The sequence below is a fragment of the Pinus tabuliformis genome, chromosome 6 (genome assembly GCF_031772625.1).
Source record: "Pinus tabuliformis cultivar Carrire ecotype Pingquan chromosome 6, CPIR1, whole genome shotgun sequence".
NCBI lineage: Eukaryota > Viridiplantae > Streptophyta > Pinopsida > Pinales > Pinaceae > Pinus > Pinus tabuliformis.
Window position 1 is genome coordinate 472,593,906 of NC_142292.1, and position 16,584 is coordinate 472,610,489.

The 16,584-nt window shown below is 32.0% G+C and overlaps 1 protein-coding gene across 1 annotated transcript; it reads right to left on the bottom strand.

Moving 5' to 3' along the window:
- Window positions 1–12,410: 12,410 nt before the first annotated feature.
- On the bottom strand, window positions 12,411–14,623 carry LOC149259357 (uncharacterized). The gene is made up of 3 exons (XM_089375577.1): window positions 14,168–14,623; window positions 13,225–14,044; window positions 12,411–13,135 (listed from the first exon to the last, which is right to left on the bottom strand). Exons 1-3 carry the CDS (start codon window positions 14,354–14,356, stop codon window positions 12,624–12,626), a joined length of 1,521 nt encoding a protein of 506 aa, XP_089231703.1. The 5' UTR covers window positions 14,357–14,623; the 3' UTR covers window positions 12,411–12,623.
- Window positions 14,624–16,584: the final 1,961 nt, after the last annotated feature.

A 16,584-nucleotide genomic window follows, 5' to 3' on the forward strand; every position in this document is an offset into this window, starting at 1 on the left:
TATTTATATATTATTTGTGTGTGGGGACTCACAAGTCCTCATCAATGGCTAAATGACAAACTAAGATTTCTATCCCCCTCACATTTATGTGTGGATCACCCAGATCAAACGTTTCAGTGGTACCTTTTCAACGATTACTTTCCAGCACATATATCGTGGGAAGAATCAAGTTGCAGACTTACAGCGAAATCATGGGATTGCATATTTTTATGGTAACATACATGACACATATGTGGAGGGTAAGACAATTTCCACTGAGGGATCCTTCCCCCTCCGATAGCCTCCCTATTTTTGAAATTTATTATTATATCTATGTTTACACTGTTCTTGATGTCTTTTATTATCACTATGGTCAAGATTATATGGTTATGTTTCACTATTTTTGTTGTAGAAGCCACTAACACATTATGCCAGTTCTTGTTGGTAGCATCTTTGAATATGTAGGGATATATCTAGGCTTTACCTGGTATATTGGCATAATCATTTTTGAATCTGAAAGTTCAGAGGTACTCATGACTCTTTTTTAATATATGTACTAGTACATAATATAAACTAGTGTTTTTGTTCATCGTAAAAAAAAAAGCATTAAACGCAAAAGTAAAAATAGTAAGGTAGCATATGTATATAATTTATTTATTTATTTTTTAATAGATAAATATTTATATATTTTATGTGAAAAATATATATAATTATTTGTAAAATTTAAACTAGGTATAGAAAGAATTCCCATCATTTCTCTGGATTATCACAAATAAATTTAATTGGTTAATTAATTATATACTTAAATTTATTTAAATAAATTAAAAATTAAAATATAACTAAATTAATTATTTACAATTTCAAAATATATATAATGCAATTAAATTAATTATTCACACTATAATTTCAATCTAAATGAATAATAAAATACACATTTTAATCTAAATGAATCGGACTCTAATTTAACCCAAATTGTTGTCCAATATCATGATGTCGCATCCCGTAGACAGCTGCAGGTTGTGCACTTACATAACCAAAAAAGTTAACCCTAAACTGTGCTCCAATTTCATGAATTCGCATCGCGTAGACAATTACAGGTTGCTTGCGTACTTGACCAAAAGCGCAGTGAATGCCTCTGACAACTGCACATACAGTAAGTAACCACGTACGAATAAGTGATCTCAAACTGTTGTTTCTTCAATGTTTATCTCAATTGGAAAAATAAGTAAACACGTCCGAATAAGCCATCTCAAACTGTTGTTTCTTCAATGGAAAAATCACACAATAATAGCCTACCACAATTGTGTTTTATTTTCGTTTTCACAGTAACACCTAATAGATAAAACCCCAAAAAGTTGCCTGCAGATGAAAATGAGGAAGTTATTTTGCTGAAAAGAAGAACAGAAAAATAAATACGAGCCACCAAAATATATTTAAAGCATGAACGAGAGTCACCGAATATTTAAAGGGGTTTCCTCTAGCTACCTCCTCAACATCTGGAATCGATTACAAAAACCCTCTCACTATAATTACAGTGGAAATTCTCAGTAAAAATTGGAGCCTGAACGACAGCCACAAAATATTTAGAATGGGGTTTTCTCGGCTACCTCTACTTCACGAATCAATCACGAAGACCCTGGAAAATTCTAATTGCGTGTTCAAAAAATTTACAGAATTATGATATGAAACGAATCAAAAATGAGTGAAAATTACCCCAGCCGTAAAGAATGGAACCAGTGATGCTGGAAAAGCAGCCATTGATTTGAGGTACCGACAAAATAGCCATTGATCTGAGCCTCTGACGCCAAATAAAATGTAAAGCCCGCGTTAAAATATTGCACCAGCTGGAGATTAACAACAAGATTGAATAGAATAAAACATCTCCTAGCTACAATCTCAGCCCCTGTCCTTTCCTTTCCCATACATTAAGAAAAGGGAATATGCTAGCTACAATCTCAGCGCGTGTCCTTTCCCATACATTAAGGAAAGGGAATATGCTACCTAATAGATTAGGTAATCAAGGATTAAATCATAAAAATGAAATGTTGGATCAGGAGTGGTCAAGAATCAAAGTAAGAACTATCATAATTATAAATTAAGAAATTGCAAGAAAATATAAGACTCTTATAGAGGGTGGCTTTGATAGCGGGTTGGAGGTTACTAATTAAAATGAGGGCAGAACAATTAATACAATTGCAATCAAGACATGATTGCTAGATGTGTGGAAGAGTATGGAGGCAAGGTTTCTATATGCATAGGATTATAGGGAAGGACAACCCATTCTACCCATAGACTCAAGGTGCCAACAAATAATAATCATGTATGAATCAAGGCGGAAAATGGAGTATAATGGTATTGGTTGGAAGAATGACAATGAGGAATGATGCCCTACAACTTATATACCAGTTAGAGGACCTCCCTTTGCACAAACCTTATGGGAAGTTACTATGTGAACTTACTATTCCTCATAGAGCAAATGCAAGAAAAAGGTGATTCAATGTTTGTTGGGAATGGAGATAGCCTTGCATGCAAGGTTGGTGCTCATTCTCAATTGGAAGCTTGCAACTTATTGGCAATTGGAAGCTTGCAACTCATTGGCAATTGGAAGCTTGCAAGTGTAGAATATTCTAGGGCACTACAACAATATAAACAAAAACAAAAAAAAAAAGTGTTACAAGTTTATAAACAAAGAGTTACAAGTTTATAATTTTTCTTGTTTCTACCCAGAACTTTTTTGTAGTTGTAAATGTGATGATATCAATGTTATCTGAGCCTTGTTAATTTTGGTGGGGTTTCATTATATGGAATTCAAAGTTGTTCACGTTTAGTTGTTGGTTCAGTCTCCCCTTGGGCTCCATTTTTAGATTCCTTTCCTTCTAGTTTTATTGTGGTTTCGCTCTAGTTTTATTTATTTTCATTTCCCTTCGGGGGTTCCTCCCTGTGGTCTCCCTTCACACTCAGTGTCATTCCCACCCAACTTAGTGTCAGTCCTTCCTCTCTTTGTGTCGCTCAATATCATTCAAACTACTCCATTGTTTCCTGTGTTTAGGTGGTTTTTAGTTTTGGGTTTGAAAATATGACCAGGCATCACCTTTCAATGCCCCATTATGGAGAGATCTTCGGCTACCTGGGTCCCTCCCTTACCCCCAACTTCCATCCTATTGTGGGTGAAACTTGTGCACTGCCTATTCCACAGTGGACAAATATAGAAGCATATTATCTTGGAATTAGTATAAAGAGCCATTTTTGAAGTGGAAGACTGGGTGCCACAGAGTAGAAGATTTATTCGCGACAGAGAAACCGGAGATTGGATCATTGATGTGGATAACTCTATTAAGGCTGGCTCCTCCTCTTATATGCAAAAAAGCAAATACAATAATGGGAAGAGTGCTCACTGAAAAAGCTACCCAACAACAATAGTTGATAATTTATATGGCTGAAATAGTGGAGAAGGAAGACGAAATGGACAAGGAATCACAAGGCTTGCAAAGGCATTGGGGAATTATGCTAATTCATCCTTTGAAAATGAAAGTGAATAGCAACCACCTTTCCAGGTAGACCCTCCTCCTAAAATATGATCAAGTATTTGAAGAGAAGTACAATTTAGGGAGTTGTTATATTTATGTTTATCAGTTCATACTTCATGTTAGTTTATAGTTTGAAATCTTATGATTATCCACAACACTTTTAATAGTAAAATTTTGAACTTATGTCATTGGTTTGGTCTCCTTAGTGATAGACTAGTAACAATTTTTTTTTGCTACATATATTTACTTAGTAGTAACATAAAAGACCTTACTATACCAAAAAAAAGATATACATTCATTTTAATTTCATGTTTATTAAGTAATTATATAAAGATATTAACTGATTAACTTAGCCCATTAAAGAAGTTACGTTCTTCTATATAAGAAACAATGATTGCTAATAATGATCATAATAAACTAAAGAGTAACTTAACAAGTGAAGAAAGAGCATACATGTCACAAATAATCATTGAAAATTAGATAATTAAAGTAGCATGCAATTCCTAGAATTATTGAAAAAATCTCAATTAATATATTGAATTTTGTTACATATAAACATACTATATTAAATAAGTCTTAATTAACTTAAAATATTATAAATAGTTGTTAATGATAATTATAAGAAGTATGTATTTTACATGTTAAAAGTGAAATTAAAATATAAAATAATATTGAATGTATTTTAATTAGTTTTATAATCATCATAAACCATAACTTAGTTGTCAAATCAACAGTGAGGACACCCATCTCTGGCTGTTATCCGTCAATAGATGTTGATTCATCACCCTTATTCAAGGAAAAGCAAGCCCCTTCGAATAACTTGTTGGTAGTCCATAAGGGAGAAAGCTTTCACTAATTTACTCTTACCAGAGGCCTTAATATGTTTCCTTAAGTCCGAGAGAACAAAAAACAAACTCTTAACCAAACAAAAACAATTTTAAAATATACATACTTATTTTCAATTAATTAAATTTTAATTTAATAAAAACATAAATTTCAATAAAATAAAAAATAATTTAATTTTAAAATTTAAAAAATATGTGGAATTTTAATATATTAAAAATTAATTTAAATTAAAAAATAAATAGCCTTCCTATCGTAAAGCTGAGGAATTTAATGCAGAGTACATTGCCAGAGCTACCAGCATCTGATTTCTGATTTCTCACTATAGGATCTTGGGAAAAGCATTCGAACATCAAGCCTTCTCTTTTTGGCCAAACTTCAAAAATATAATATATTAAATTTGATTTCTCACTCTAGGATCTTGGGAAAAGCATTCGAACATCGAGCCTGGTCTTTTTGGCCAAACTTATAAAACATAAGATATTAAATTTATTGATGCCTTGTCTTTCTGGCTTAACTTATAATCTTTTTATTATATTAAAAAACATTAAAATAAACCATTCAATTTTAAAAATATAACATTATTGTAATATTCTTATGCATCCAAGTTAATCAATACTCTTGCAATATTCTTGTGCATTCAAGTTAATCAATCCTGCTTTAGTTGTATTTGAAATTGAAAATTAATATATTTTTATTATAATTAATTAATTTTTAAATTATTTTAAAATAAAAATAATATCAAATTTTTAATATAATTAATTTATTAGTTTGTTTTCAATACTTTTTATTATAAAGATTTTATTATTTTAACTAGTATTTTTAAGTCTTGATGTATCTCATATGTATTTTTTATATTGTCTCAATATAATACTATACAGATTTTTTTATCTGAAAAAAAAAATCTATATTAAACATTCAGTAAAAATAACAAAATATATTTTAAAAATAATGATTTTGCATCTAAAACAAGGTCAGAGATCTTGTACCTACCTCGCACTGATTAGGATGAGCGCGTATCAAAACTTCACTCGCAACGTACAAGCGATGTAGGACAACGGGTTGCCTCTTCAATGTCATTTAACTGTAATAATCACATATGACAGTAAGTTTTATTTTCATTTTGATAGGAACCCTCACTATATAAAACTGTCCATTAAAGATGAAAACAAGAAGTTAATTTTATTGAGAAAAAGAAAATGACAGCTAAACTGCTCTCTGCATCCTGAATCGATTAAAAAAAGCTTTTTCATATTATTTTAGAAAATTATAATGGGAGGTCGCTTTTTACATTCTAAAATTATGAAAATTTTGAAGTAATTAACAAAAAAATTAACAAAAAATCAAATGAAAATAAAAAATACCCAACTAAAATGGACTGATCGGACGACGTCTGACTAGCCCCATTGATTTGAGATTAAAGGCAGGAGGAGTATAAGAGGCCTGCATTAAAACATTTTATAGAACACTTTCTGTACAAAACACTTTCCTCGAGCGGATAAAAGATTACTCTATCGTGATTTTGGGTCATTTCAACACCGCAACAAATTAATCACATAATCAGTTTGTTTTTGAAGTAGAAGATGGAACAATAAACTGTATAACCATTGCATTATAAACCACAATACAGGTAAGAAATCAAGAAATACCAAAATTATAAAAGATTGTCTCCACGTAACTGGTAAGAAATCCCTAAATGATAAAAAATCGTTAGTACCAATAATTCAATGTAAATAGCATTACCTAAACCACCTTTCAAGAGCAAACCTCAGGCCTCTACATGCCTTTGCAGGAGTGATGCAGCATGCCTTGTCCTGTTCCGTTAATTTGAAGCCATCTCTCCGTTTCACCCTTGTCTTTCTCTTGATTTCTTGAACAAGATGAAGTAGAGAGACACAAGTAAAAAAATCCCTAAATGATAAAAATAGTTTTCCCCAACGATTCAATGTAAAGAGCAAAACTCAACTCTTCATGCCTTTGCAGGTGTGATGTAGCATGCCTTGTTCTGTTCCTTAATTTGAAGTCACCTTTCCGTTTTACCCTTCATTTCTTGAACTAGATAAAGTAGATAGGCACAAGTAAGAAATCCCTAAATGATAAAAAAATCGCTTGTACCAACAATTCAATGAAAATAGCATTACCTAAGCCATCTTTAAAGAGCAAACCTCTGTTTTACCCTTTATTTTTTGAACTAGATGAAGTAGACAGCCCCAAGTAAGAAATCCCTAAATGATAAAAAAATATCGTTTGTACGAAAAATTCAATGTAAATAGCATTACCTAAGCCATCTTTCAAGAGCAACCTCAAGTTCTTCATGCCTTTGCCGGAGTGATGTAGCATGCCTTGTCCTGTACCCTGAATTTGAAGCCATCACTCCGTTTTACCTTCGTTTTACCCTTGATTTCTTGAACTAAATGTAGTAAACATTTTGAAAGCAGAGGTACCTGAATCATTTGCTTGGGATGGAATTCGACAAACTGTCTCACAGAGATGCCATCATCTACTTTATCAATTATTTTATTCAACTCTAATTTATCAATTATTTGCTTGTGTTCCGTTTTGAGATGTCTCTGAATCGCTCCAAGCATCTGAGGGTTTCATCACATTAGCTCTATGTTTGTTGAGTTCATTTTCGTTTGCGATGCCCCCAATGGTGTCAGGTAAGTATATATTTCCCAGTTCGTTCACTATTTCCTCTCTATTTAGAACACTGGCTTCATCTTCGTCCTGCATTTTCAAGCATTCAGCAACTAGAGACATTTTCTTTTTGGAAATGACTGGTGTAACACCTAAGCTTCTTCTATTGCCTTTTTGGAGAGAAATATGGTTGTGGCTCATTGGAAAATTCATCCGCTGAGATTAGGTATGTTTCATTGACATGATTTTTCTTTAATGCCATGCCTTAAGATACCCAGCCCCCAACAAATTCAGAATCCTTGTTCATCACTTCAGTTTTTGCCATAACCGGAACCTTTTAAAACACAACCCAATACGAGATTCCATACTTGTATATAATGGTCTTCTTAAAAGTCGTTTAGGAGGTGCAGCTTTCAGTAAGTAAATGGCAGTGTTTCCAACCGTTCTATGGTATATGGAAGGCTGTAAACATGGCTAGCAGCTTTAGGCTTTTGCCTTTCCTTTAGCTGCCGCCGTAAATAAGATAATGAGAGTTCTTTCACCTACATTTTTGAGTGAAAGAGCAGGGCATTCATCCTTCTCATGTTCTTTTCGGCTTCCTATAAATAAATATTGAATCTAACGATGCGATAAAGGGAAATATAGAAATCTAATGATGCAATAAGCATTATACATGATGCTGTAAGATAACTGGCATTTCCCACGCTGAATAAACACCAGTCCCAGCAACTATTAAAAGACATATTTATAAATAGGAATATCATTTTTTCTTTATGGTTAATTCTATTAAAAACAATATAATCATTATTAACAAATTGTAATTTAAATTATTGATTAATTTTATTTTTAAATAATTAATATAAAAATGTAATTATTATTAATAATATTTATTATTATTTATTGGGTCCAGAATAAATGGTGATGGGATATGTTTGGATTTTTTTAAATTTAAAATTTAAAGGTTATTTCAAACCAGCACAATTGGTAAACAAAAATAATAATAATAATACTATTTATTATTAAATTAGTCATTAAATTTAACTTAAATTTATAAAAAAAACTATATAGTTAATTAAAATTATAACTATTAATCATGATGATATATATTTATTTTAAGAAATATATTTATTATTTATAATAATATAAATATGTGTAGTCTAATTGTTTGGAATTTTTTATTTTTGGAGTGTTTTGTGTGAAATTTGTTGACGATTTCTTAGAATGAAATATTTGAGCTCTGTTATCTACATATCTCAAGTGTCATAAAAAATTTATGCCTTCAAAAATGTATTTTAAACAATAAAAATAAACAATATTATAAAACATTTTTATCACCAAATTTAATTTAAAAAAACCAAAATATTTAATAATTAAATTACTCCATATAAATATAATATATTTAAATTTATGTTTATTAAATAATTAAAATGAATTAATAAATAAATTTATATATATGAAAATTAAACCATTAAAATAATAATTTTTTAATAAAAATAACTCATATAAAATATAATTATTAATTATTATTAAAAATGAAAATAATATACAATTCATTATATGTTTGAAAAAAATCAAAATATAGAAATATTTTTAATGAGGGGCATGGGAAAATGGCATCTAACGGGTAAAAGAAATAGAGGCATGGGCAGGGATGGAATCTGAGGGACAAATTGGAATCTGACGGACAAATTGTTAGTTATTAGGTGATTTGCTTGTCAAATACAGTCAATTTTTTTAAAACCTTCACGATTTTTTGTTGAAATTGTGAAAATAAGTGAGGAGGTATGAAATGACAGGTGAATCTGTTTTGAAATTCCAACTCTTAAACCCAGTAAAAAGCATAAGGTCAAAAGCAAAGATTATATATATCTATTTATATAGATCTATATATATATAAGAGGGTAAAATATATATGTGTAAAATTTAGATTTAATATATGGAGAATTTTAATCACTCTTATTATCTATTCAACATAAATATAATTAACTAATTAATTTTATATTTAAATAAATTAAAAATTAAAATACAACTAAATTAATCCATTATAATTATATAATTTCAGAAAACAAATATATATATAAATATAATCTCAATCTATATCAATAATAAAAAAAATTAATCTAAAATTAATTTTACTCTAATTTAGCCCAAATTGTTGCCCAATTTAATGATGTAGCATCCCATAAACAGCTACAGGTTGTGTACTTACATCAGCCCAACTGTGCTCCAATTTCATGAATTCGCATCGCGTAGACAATTACAGGTTGCTTGCGTGTTTGATCAAAAGCGCAGTGAATGCCTCTGACAACTGCACATACAGTAAGTAAACACGTACGCATAAGTGATCTCAAACTGTTGTTTCTTCAATGTTATCTCAATTGGAAAAATAAGTAAACACGTCCGAATAGGCCATCTCAACCTGTTGTTTCTTCAATGTTATCTCAGTTGGAAAAATCACACAATAATAGGATACCACAATTGTGTTTTATTTTCATTTACACAGTAACGCCTAAAAGATAAAACCCCAAAAAATTGCGTGAGAAGAAGTAATTTTGCTGAAAAGAAGAATTGAAACACAAATTAGAGCCACCAAAATATATTTAAAAGAGGGTTTTCTTAGTTACCTCCTCAGGTCCTCTTTGCATCGAGAATCCTTCTTAATATTTGCCGTGAAAATTCTCAGCAAGAATTAAAGCATGAACGAGAGTCACCTAATACTCTCACCTAATAGTTAAAGGGGTTTCTCTAATTTTTTTTTTTCATTTAGAATGGATTCAGCATCCTAGAAAATTTTTAAGGCATTTTAATTGCACAAGATTACTTATCAAGTTTGTGATTTCAATAAATTCCTCCCAGATTTTAGAGAAATCTGACCAGAAAAACCCACTGTAAAAGCTTCCAAAAAATCACACTAAAACAACTCCATTAATTAATAGAAATTTTAATTATTAATTAATTTTATTATTAAATAATTAAATATTTAATATAGAATATAGTTATTAATAATATTTATAATTATGCTATTTGGGATAAAATTTGTGAGCAATTTTTTAAAGTAAGAAAAAATGCTGGTTTTATTGAAAATGTGAAAACCAGTAAATCTAGTTTATGAAGAAACTGCATCAAGTTTTACATATATGAAAGCAGTTCATTAAGAAAATGCAACTGTAACCAAAACAGCATATCAAATCTAGTATAGGCCTAAACAAATCCTTAGACCTTCATATTGCCCCATGAATAAACCCAAAAAAACCAGGAAGTAAAACAAAAATCAGCAGATCTTCCATCATATGTCCATATACAATATAGGAAGGAGCATAACCAAATATAGAGAACAATGGAAAATGTCATTCTAAAGAGTAAATAAAACATAACAACATTGGATAAACCAGCGAAAAACTATTGTCAGGAGAATGACAAATTATGAACCATACTTGACTAAAATAATAATAATAATAATAATATTTATTATTTAATTAATCATTAATATAAATTTAATTTTATGAAAAAACTATATATATTTAATTAAAACTATATTTATTAATCATAATATGTATTTTAATAATATATTTATTATTTATAATAATATAAATATTTGTAGTGTTATTGTTAAGAATTTTTTTATTTTTTTCAAATACTCTAAAATTATATGGATTCAAAAATATATTTTAATTTTTAAACTATAAAATAAACAATCTCATAAACATTTTTATCACCAAATTTAATAAAATAATCAAAATATCCAATAATTAAACTACTCTATATAAATACAATATATTTTATTATAATTTATATTTATTGAATATTTTATAATAATAAATTATTACAATAAACTAACATTTTTTAATAAAAAATAACTTATATAAAATATAACTATTAATTATTATTATAAATAAAAATAATAAACCATTCATTATATGATATTAATTATTATTATAAATAAAAATAATAAACCATTCATTATATGTTTGAAGAAAATCAAAACATAGAAAGATCAAGTTCATTTTAATAGAGGGGCATCGGGAATGGCATCTAAAGCCTAGTATACAAAAGTTCATTTTAATTGAGGGGCATCAGTAATGGCATCTAAAGCCTATACAAAAGTTCAATTAAAATTTAATTGAGGGGATCGGGAATGGCATCTAAAGCATATACAAAATGGAGGCGCAATAAAAGGGCTTGGAGTAAAAAACAAGATGGTAATGTAACTTAATATTAATTTGTTCATCACTTAAAATTTGAATTTATGGGGGAGATCCTAATTATTTCTCACAATCACTTAAAATAAACTCATTTAATTAATTAATTATATATTTAAATAAATTAATAATTAAAATACAATTAAATTAATCTATTATAATTAATTTCAAAATATATATATATAAAATAATTAATAACATTCTAATTTCAATCTAAATCAATAATAAAATTATATTTAATCTAAATTAATTGTACTCTAATTTAACCCAAATTGTGGTCCCATACAGGGGTTAAATTTGACGGGTGACCCTACCCGTCAAGGAATTTTTTTATGACGTTTTTATTTTTAAACTGCCCATCATATGACTTTTAAAATTTATTTGTACAAGTTTCATCTGTGCTCTGTGAACTGGTTTGTTAAGAATAAAATCAAGCATAGCATCTTTTTTTAATGGATTATTTATTTATTTTTAAACTGCTTCATACTCATATACTATATCCTAATGGATTATTTATTTTTTTAATGGATTATTTATTTATTTTTAAACTGCTTATTACCGTCCATTTATATCCTAATTCATACTCATATACTATAAAATAATATTGCTGTTAATTTATATCCTAATTCATATCTTATAAAATAAAAATCAAAACCATCAAAAGTAATAACTCGTATTACAAAATAACAAAACAGTCCAAGTCACCAAGGACACTATAACTGTTTTTCTGAATATGTACATAAACTTGGCGTAGTATTCCATGAACCCCACCCTTGGCAAAGCAGCAGACCATTAGCTTATTGCCAATTGGTCTCTGCACGCTATCTATATAGTCCTACATCTATCTGAGAAATACCCCACAAGAAACCAGTTTCTTTCTCACTTGCATGAAATGAATAACAGAACGAGAATCGCTAACAGTGTAGCTCGAACCAGAACTGCCATTCAGGATTTTAACAAATCGAGGATAAACTCCCAAATACTCTCCACATGGTTTTATCCTTCAGGTATATACATGATTTTACCTTCTACCTTTCCCCTCCTTGTGTCAGTTAAACCATCTTTTATGTCATAAATATCAAACACACTAAAATGTCTGCTGAACTTCACTCGATTGCAGATTCTGGAATATTTTGAAAATTTGATGGACAGGAGTGAAGTCCAACAGAACACACTAACATGTTTATTGAACTTCAGTATATTGGAAATTCTGAAATATTTCAGAAATCTGGAGCGAAATCAAACAGTTCACTTTGGGTCTGTGCCTCATATTTCTAAAATATTCCAGAATCGCTCATCTAGATAACGATGACCCTAAAATTTCTCCTTTGTAAAATGACGGACTTCATACTTTGATTAATAAACTTGAACGGAGATTTGTCAAAATAAAGTCTTCTCTATCGATAAGCTTTCACTCTATCATCCTTGGGTTCGACGCTTACCTGGTAAAGCACTTTGATCGTTCTGCTTCTTCCCAAGCTGCAGCTCTGATTTCAACAATGCTCTTCTTGCAGTCACCCATGTCAAAATGCCTCAAGCTCTTCGAGACCTCTTCTTCCTCTTCCTCCCTCGAACTCCAAGTGGAAACACTCTTATCAACTGAATTGAACTGAATACCCGATGGCAAGCCCTGAAGCTCTAAATTGGCAAAATGGCACTTTTCCAGTTCACCAATGTCGATGCCAGCGCTGTTTATCAGTGCAGATCTACTGGCAGGAGTATTATGCCTAGCAGGAGAACCAGCTTTAACAGGAGTATGGCAACGAGAAGTGCGAGAACTTCCGAGGGGTGTCATATCTGTTCCCATATCCCGGTGCTGAACTGCTGGGATGACCTCGGTACAGGCATCTTTCATGGACTGAAAACCTTCATGCTTACCATAATGTTGTATCTTCCCAGGCTCTGAGACCTTATATCTGGGAGCTGGTTCAACTTTATCAGTAAATTTATCTGCAAGCATGCAATACCAATAAACACTGTAAATACATAGAAACAAATAGGCAATTCAATGCGCCAAACTAGTGTACAACTCAACAGACCTTTCATAAAGACATCGGATGGCAAAGCTGCAAATGCCCCATGATCTGAGGACCCAGAGCCTAAGCTGGATGATAGGTTAATATCTGTGGATAAAACAGAGCTTGAGACTCTGCTTGAAACATCACCCATAACTAACCCTCCTCCAAGATATTTGTCGCCCATATTGCTTCTATCATCCGATCCTGCCCTCAGCTTGACATCCTCAGTACCAACCTTTTGACCCATAATTTCGCCATGCCTGAGCCCCATTGCATTCATCTCATTCCCAGAAACTGGGTTCACTGCATTTGTTTCACAAGCCTGAGATTGGAAGCCAAGGGCAAGGGTCCTGCAAGTATTAGTATTAGTCTTGATAAAACGACCGAAAGGATTATTACTATTACTATTATTATGAGATAATGAATCGTTGCAGGAAGAATTTATCAGCCATTTCTCCGCATCATCCCACTTTGAAGGAAAAGCCCTCCTTGAAAACCCCCCCATGGCCGTCATATATTTCACTGGAAGAGGATTCTCTGCGGGTCTTGGAGGGGTACCTAGGCAATCTAACCTTTTGGGCACACTGAGACGATTGCCTTCTCTTATTCTGTGGACCTTCAATTCTGAATTAGGCCTACTTTCAATATCCCCAGCAGCCCATTTCTCTGTAAAAGGATTATTATTATTACTCACATTCTTCTTCGCCATGGGGAAAGACTTAACAAACTCGGATGTTTCTCTGAGATTGATTTTACACAGCGGATCAAGCTGATGATGGGTATGGAAGTTTTCTGAAAATGGGTTCTCCACACCGTACTTGGGCAATTTAACCACCACTTCCTGGCAGACAAACAGAGATTTTTGAATATTCTACAGTCAGTAACCAAGACATATGGACCCATTATTCTAACATAGCAAACCAGCATTTTGAAAAAATATAGACATGGGATACCAATAATGTACCTTGGATGGCTTATTGGATTCAAATGAAGATTGGACAGGCAAGACTCTGTGCTCCATGCTTCCTGAGTTTGAAGATGGCTGGCTTCTAAAAGGTGGATTGATCACTGATTTCGGACTGATATCTCTGGTTTTCTTCAGAAGAACATTTCCTGTGCAGATTTGATCCTCAATATGGTGGACCATTGCCATATTTCTCTATCTTCTGACACTGAGTGTTGCCCAACCTTTGGGTAAGTGTCATCTGACCACATGAACACTTGCATGCATGCATTTACAGATGAAGGGGAAGATACTTGCAGTTTCTCTGGCTGCAAAATCAAAACCCACAGAGACCACTCCAGAATAAGTGAGTCAGTGCTTCAGTGCTTCTTCTATCTATCGGTTCTCCGCCCTTCACATTCTACCTCTACAGTGAAGTACCAAATAATGTTTCTGTGGCGCCGTTGTTTCCGCCGAAGGACCATTGCTTTCGGGTTAATTGTCGCCGGCCCACAGGTATACCGTATGACATAAGGTTAAATATATATAAAAAGAAATTTATATAAAAAAAAAATTTAAACTTTTAATTTTTAAACCTGCCCGTCAATATGACGTTTTTGGAAATTAATGGCAAGTTGCCCATGACGTGGAAATTTAAAACTCAAACGTATTTTACGGGTAAAAAAGAGAAATACGGGCATACGGGCGTCAAATTTAACCCCTGGTCCCATAGACTGCTACAAGTTATGTACTTACTTGACCAAAAAATTTAACCAACTGTGCTCCAATTTCATGAATCGCGGCGCGTAGACAGTTACAGGTTGGTTGCGTTCTTACCAAAAATGCAATGAATGCCTCTGACAAATGTTCCGACAACTACACATACAATAAATAAACACGTACGAATAAGTGATCTCAAACGGTTGTTTCTTCACTGTTATTTCAATTGGAAAAATCAGACGATAATAGCATACGGCAATTGTGTTTTATTTTCATTTTCACAGTAACGCTTAATAATTAAAACCCCAAAGAAGAAAATTTGCTGAGAAGAAGAATTGGAACATAAATGAGGGCCACCAAATATTTAAAAGAGGGTTTTCTTAGTTGCTTTCTAAACTGCTTTTTTGCGTCAATAATCAACCACAAACACTCTCTTAATATTACTGTGAAACTTCTCAATAAAAATTGGAGCATGAACGAAAGCCACCAAATATTTGAAGGGGAATCGATTCACAAAACGGTCTCACAATTACAGTGGTAATTCTCAGTAAAAATTGGAGCCTGAACGACAGCTACCAAATATTTAGAAAGGTGTTTTCTCAGCTACCTCTACATGAGGAATGAATCACAATCAATCACAAAAACCCTGGAAAATTCAAATTACATGTTAAAAAATTTTACAGACTTATTATTGTTTAAAGCATGAAAAATACCCGACTGTAAAGAATGGGAGCGGTGATGCTTGCGCAGGGCACAAAATGTAAACCCCGTGTTAAAATATTGCGCAGGGCGCAGGGCACTCCCACGTTGGGATAAAGCCAATGGACTCTATTGTTGTTTATCGATCATCTCAATAACACCACCGTGTATTAGTCGCATAACCTGCGTGCTTATAGTGGAAGACGGGACAACGAAATATACAACAACTGCATTAAACCCCTGCACTGTTAAGAAAAGCTGAAAGCAGAAAAATAAATTATGAGTTCGCAATTCAAACGGGGTAAATTATGATTTCGCATTTCATACAGGGTTAGAGATCGTGTACCTACCTGGAATTGGAATTGGAGCAGAAACAACATCGTGTACCTACCTGAAATTGGAGCAGAAACAACAGCCACCAAATATTTAAAATTGGAGTGGTCTATAATGCGACTTTTTGAAGATTCCGGTGACGGAATCCGGCGAAGAAATTGAGGTCAAATCTTGATTTCTTGCAGTTAAAATGGTTTTTTAACTGCATATTTGGATTCAGCACCTTGAAAAACCCGTGGGACGCTTTCATTGTGCAGAAACTAGCTATCAAACTTGCGATTCCAATAATTCCTGCCGGATTTCGACTGGAAAAATCCGCCGGAAAGGCTTTCAAAAAGTCGCGTTATAGACAACTCCATTTAAAATTGACTTCCTCCGCTGCCTCCTCAACTGCTTTCTACATTCCGAATCAATAAAAAAAAATATGATTGGATGTTCAGTTTTTCATTCTGAAACTGTAAAATTTTGAATTCATCAAAGAAAAAATTGACAGATTTATGAATTTAAAAAGCAAAACAAAAAACAAAAAAGGAAAGTACCCAACAAAAGGAAAGGATCTACCGCCATTGATGTGAGATTCAAAGGCAGGGAGTGTAAGAAGCCTGCATTAAAATATTGCACAAAACACTTTTCGAAATGCGACCGAGAGAATAGGTTCTATTGTAATTTCAAGTCATCTCACTGAT